The sequence below is a fragment of the Olea europaea genome, unplaced genomic scaffold, assembly GCF_002742605.1.
Source record: "Olea europaea var. sylvestris unplaced genomic scaffold, O_europaea_v1 scaffold3258, whole genome shotgun sequence".
Lineage (NCBI taxonomy): Eukaryota > Viridiplantae > Streptophyta > Magnoliopsida > Lamiales > Oleaceae > Olea > Olea europaea.
In genome coordinates, this window is record NW_019251470.1 from 172 (window position 1) to 4,952 (window position 4,781).

At 35.9% G+C, this 4,781-nt stretch overlaps 1 protein-coding gene across 3 annotated transcripts; it reads right to left on the reverse strand.

The window, feature by feature from the left end:
* Positions 1–296: 296 nt before the first annotated feature.
* On the reverse strand, positions 297–3,476 carry LOC111385715 (protein tumorous imaginal discs, mitochondrial-like). Of its 3 annotated transcripts, none has more exons than XM_023010134.1 (3): positions 1,128–1,678; positions 933–1,010; positions 297–841 (listed from the first exon to the last, which is right to left on the reverse strand). In XM_023010134.1, the coding sequence occupies exons 1-3, from the start codon at positions 1,245–1,247 to the stop codon at positions 815–817; spliced, it is 225 nt and encodes a 74-aa protein (XP_022865902.1). In that variant the 5' UTR covers positions 1,248–1,678; the 3' UTR covers positions 297–814. The 3 variants fall into 3 exon arrangements, 2 of the variants coding, with proteins under 2 accessions (XP_022865902.1, XP_022865901.1); XR_002701095.1 differs by lacking the exon at positions 1,128–1,678 and adding an exon at positions 3,337–3,476 and having other exon boundaries at positions 301–814; XM_023010133.1 differs by having other exon boundaries at positions 307–814; positions 1,128–1,674.
* Positions 3,477–4,781: the final 1,305 nt, after the last annotated feature.

The following is a 4,781-nucleotide window of genomic DNA, read 5'->3' on the forward strand; positions in this document are numbered from 1 at the left end:
CAACGTCTTTAGTTGTTTGGCCATATTGTCATAGTCAAAGTTTTAAAATTACAGATTCTGCAAAAGAAACAACTATTGATGAGGAAATTTCACAAAATGTCCATTTTTATCTAGTCATTTGCAAAAATGTCTAATTTGGAAGAATTTAGATCAAAATACCTTTATTAACAATTTATAATTCCACACTAAGATAAAAAAAATGGGCATTTTTGCAATATTGTTATTGGCCAATAAAATTTTGACATATAACCTGCCATATTTATTTTAAAAAGTATACATGTCAAATCACTATAAATGCTATATTTTTCATTGATTCAGAAATGTCGAGAACGACTTTTTTAAATATAGAGAAATGTCATGTTCAAAATGAAATGTCATTCTAGACAAATGAAACGATTTTTAAATGTCGAAAATTACATATGAAATGTTGAGAAACATTAGTTTAATGTAACTTTTCATGGAAGACACTTCTCAAAATTCGTGAAAAATTGATAAAAAAAATCAAATATCGAGAACGACATTTAAAATGTCGAGAATACCATTTTAAAATGTAACTTTTCATTAAGAGCATAATAGATAAGTTGACAGTTGACACAAAATTCAAATGGATGGACACTTTTCAACTCGTACCCTAAAAATTGAATATTCTTAAAAATGCCCCTTGATTGATTAATAATTGAACCATATAATATTTTAAACATAATACACAATTTATCAAGAAAAAAGAAGACGAAATACCTTGGTAAGCCTCATTAATGTCTTGGAATCTTGAAGTCGCACTATCTTCATCTTTTTTCTTATCCGGATGACATTTCTACCCAATGAAACCGAAAAACAAAAACTAAAAATTTAAAATATCAAATTAACAGAGAATTTGACAACTTAGCTTACAATTGCAGAGAGAGAAGTAATCATAAGAGAAATCCACGTACCAAAGCAAGACGGATATAGTTGGACCGAATAACTTCTTCTGTGTCATCATGATCAACTTCCAATATATTATAAAAATCCTAAACACCCAAATCAAAAACAAAACAAAATTAATAACAAACGAGAAAGAAGAAATCAGTGAAATTTTCAATAAATAGTAAATACAGTTCGCAAACGAAAAAGATATATAACTAAACCTTGGGCTTGGGTAAAACTGAAGAAAAATCGAAGTTCATGTCATTGTCGCCTTCCGATTCTTCTTCTTTGTGTTGGAAAAAGTGGTAAAACTCGTCCCACGTCATTAAGAAATTAGGCATTGGGAGTGTTTAAGTTAATTCTGCACCTCAAATTCAGGTGGAAATTGAAAATTCTGGGTTTTCTAGCTGAGGAATTTGGATTGGGAAGGGAAAATTGTGGGGGTGAATATTGAATTATTTTGTATTTTCTCAATATTTATACGGCTTTAAATCCAGATTCTACCTTGGGCCTGATGGTTGGGCCCTATTTTAGGTCTCATAGTTATCTTTGGGCCAAGCCTCAATCTTTATAGTGAAAATTAGTCTTTTTCTTTCTTCAAAACTTCAAATGTAGCTCACATCCATATTAGGGATGTCAACTTAGCCCGCCCCCGAATGGAGGGAAAAAACTGGTCCCGAACGGGTTGGCGGGGCCGGGACGGGGCGAGGATGCCCCATCCCGAACCCGCCTTGTGAAGAAAAAAATAAATAATAAATAATTTTATTTCTAGACAAACTACCCTTTAAAAATTCATTTTGAATTTGTATTTTATTTTCCAATAATAACATAATTTGAAATTTTCAAAATGTAAAAAAAAAAAAAATAAAAAAATAAAAAAATAAAAAAAATTAAACAGGACAACAAATAGGGCAAAAAGTTGCCCCGACTCTGCCCTGTTTAAGGTGGGGCGGGATTTTGGCCAAACGGGACGGGGTGGGGGGGGTGCCCCGCTCCGAATCCGCCCCCGTTGCCATCACTAATCCATATGATTAACCAATTTGACACTTATGGCATTATCACATATAGCTTGCATCGACTTTGCATAAAGATGAACCCTTGACCTGGCCTCCTCATTAGGTGAACCTCGCACGGGTTAAATGGAAGTGTCGAACCTGATTAGATTAGTAGATTTGGCAAGCAAACTTTGATACTTCAAGGAGATTTTACTTGGAATAAAAGAATATATTGATTCATGAAACATTTAATTATTGAATCACTTCACATTGATATGTTCTAGGTGAAGCTATTTGCCACGAGCTCTTAGTTTTCGCATTATGGCAATCTTGGTAGTCGGAGCATGGATCAACGAATTTATTTCATAAGGAAACAACTGTACTAATCGCTAAATATCTTGTCTAGAATCAAATATCAGGATAATCATCAATTAGAAAATTTTGTTTTTAAATAAACATATTATTGAATCACGAATTGGACCACAGCCATTAACTATGCACTCAAAAAAATATTCCCACGATATCTCTATCTAAATTTTAAAGGTAGGAAAATTTCTAGTTGAGGACGTCCATCCTACCATGCTACGTGACAATTCTAATATTCAGATGATAGAATAAAAGATGAGAAGGTTAAGAGTTTTACTTTTACTCAATTCCATCATCAACGGACTCTTCAAGTAAAAACACGGAAAATACGCCTTGTTACATTTTGTTTGAGATATTTTGACATATTCTTACTAAGAAAGTTACATTTGGTACGTATTAAGGTTCGCTTCGTCTACCCATTACTCATCCCTCTGCAAACTTGACACCAACTAGCCATGTTACCTGTACTTCTTTGCTATGGACATTGAATTAATTAAGAGTAAATCTCTGTTTAACGCGTGAATTATGATAAAATAATGATAAATGGAATCATGATCTGATGCTTGTGCATGTGTTCCAAGTGTATATCTATGAAGCAACCTGGAACTGTGTGTGTGTACGTACCTTACAATATTCGAAACATGGGATTCAGGGAAGTTTTTTTCTAGTCCTTGTCTCCCCACTTAATGTTCTGCAATCTCAAGGTATACCATGCCATGCACAGAATGATATGTTCAAGTTCCAGCCATTACTTTTAGGTCTCAATCTTCATTTGAGGATGGAAAAGATTAATTTGTAATTATTTATATGAGGGTTCATAGATATGATATACATTTAAAGATTCGATGCAATAAAGAGAGAGAGAGATAGATATGTAGTTTATTAACATTTAGTTCCTTTTTGTCAATATCTTATATTATTTCATTCCTAGATTAGTTTTGTTTCTTATTTCTAGCCAAATAAACGTGTATTATATATTCTATTATGTATTGAATCAAATCAATAAAAATTTACTTCATTCATATGAAATTTAACATGGTATCAAAGCTTTAGGTTTTAAAATCAATACCCTGCCTCTGCCATGGCCGAACCTGTCGTGGATGCCAACAAATCTCTCATAGATGCCTCTTCCCCATATTACCTGCACACATCCGGCCAACCAAACCAACACCTCGTTGATGCTCTTCTAAATGGAGACAATTACCCTGCCTGGCGTATATGTATTGAATCAAATCAATAAAAATTTACTTCATTCATATGAAATTTAACATGGTATCAAAGCTTTAGGTTTTAAAATCAATACCCTGCCTCTGCCATGGCCGAACCTGTCGTGGATGCCAACAAATCTCTCATAGATGCCTCTTCCCCATATTACCTGCACACATCCGGCCAACCAAACCAACACCTCGTTGATGCTCTTCTAAATGGAGACAATTACCCTGCCTGGCGTAGATCAATAACACGCACCTTGAATGCAAAAAATAAACTAGGATTTGTCCTTGGCACCATCAAACGCCCAACAACGGACACAACTGCCGCACTTCTTTGGGACCGATGTTGCGACATGATAATGTCGTGGTTACTTCATTCCATTGATCGATCTCTCACTGGAAGCCTCCTTTATTGTTAAACACCCAATGACCCATGGGCTGAACTGGAGACCAGATTTCAGCAAAGCAACAAACCGAAAATCTTTAGCCTCAAACTTGATCTTGCCAATCTTTGCCAAGAACACCAATCAATCACTAACTACTACGGAAAATTGAAAGAGCTATGGGATGAATTAGCCTCTTTACAATCAACTGTTTCGTGTACCTACGGAGCAGCCAAATCTCTATCTGAAGCCCAAGAAACCGATCGCATCTATCAATTTCTCATGGGTCTAAATGACAGCTTTCAACAGCTTCGGTCACAGATCTTGGCTATGGACCCATTACCTTCAATTGGGCGGTGTTATGCTATCTTACATCAGGAAGATACACAGCGGTTAGTTCAATTACCCTCTTCTAGATCGGAAATTTCAGCATTCCTAGCTCACCCATCGCAACAGGAGACCTCTCATTCACTCTATACTCGACCAACTAGACCTCATATATGTGAAGAATGTGGTCAATCGGGTCACACTCGTAACAAATGTTTTGAGCTCTTGGAATATCTTGAATGGTGGCCCTCCAAAACCAAACGCAGCACAAGTCGAACACCTCCACCGGCAATACATCAAGTCATGGCAACTCGAAATTCCTCCACCAAGAGTGTCAGCCCAAGCCTCTCCACCGAGCAGTACAACCAATTATTGGAACTCTTAAAACGTTCCTCCATAGCGTTCGTAGGTACCACAAAACAAGACCCAATTTTATCCCCAAAATTTTCTTCTAGTTCTTCACAGAATTTGCCTCCATGGGTAATAGATAGTGGGGCAACAAATCATATTACCTCTTGCCCCCTCACTAATTTAAAATCTTCTAATTGTCCCCCCCCCTTTTGTTTCTTTACCTACAGGTACACATGTTCTCA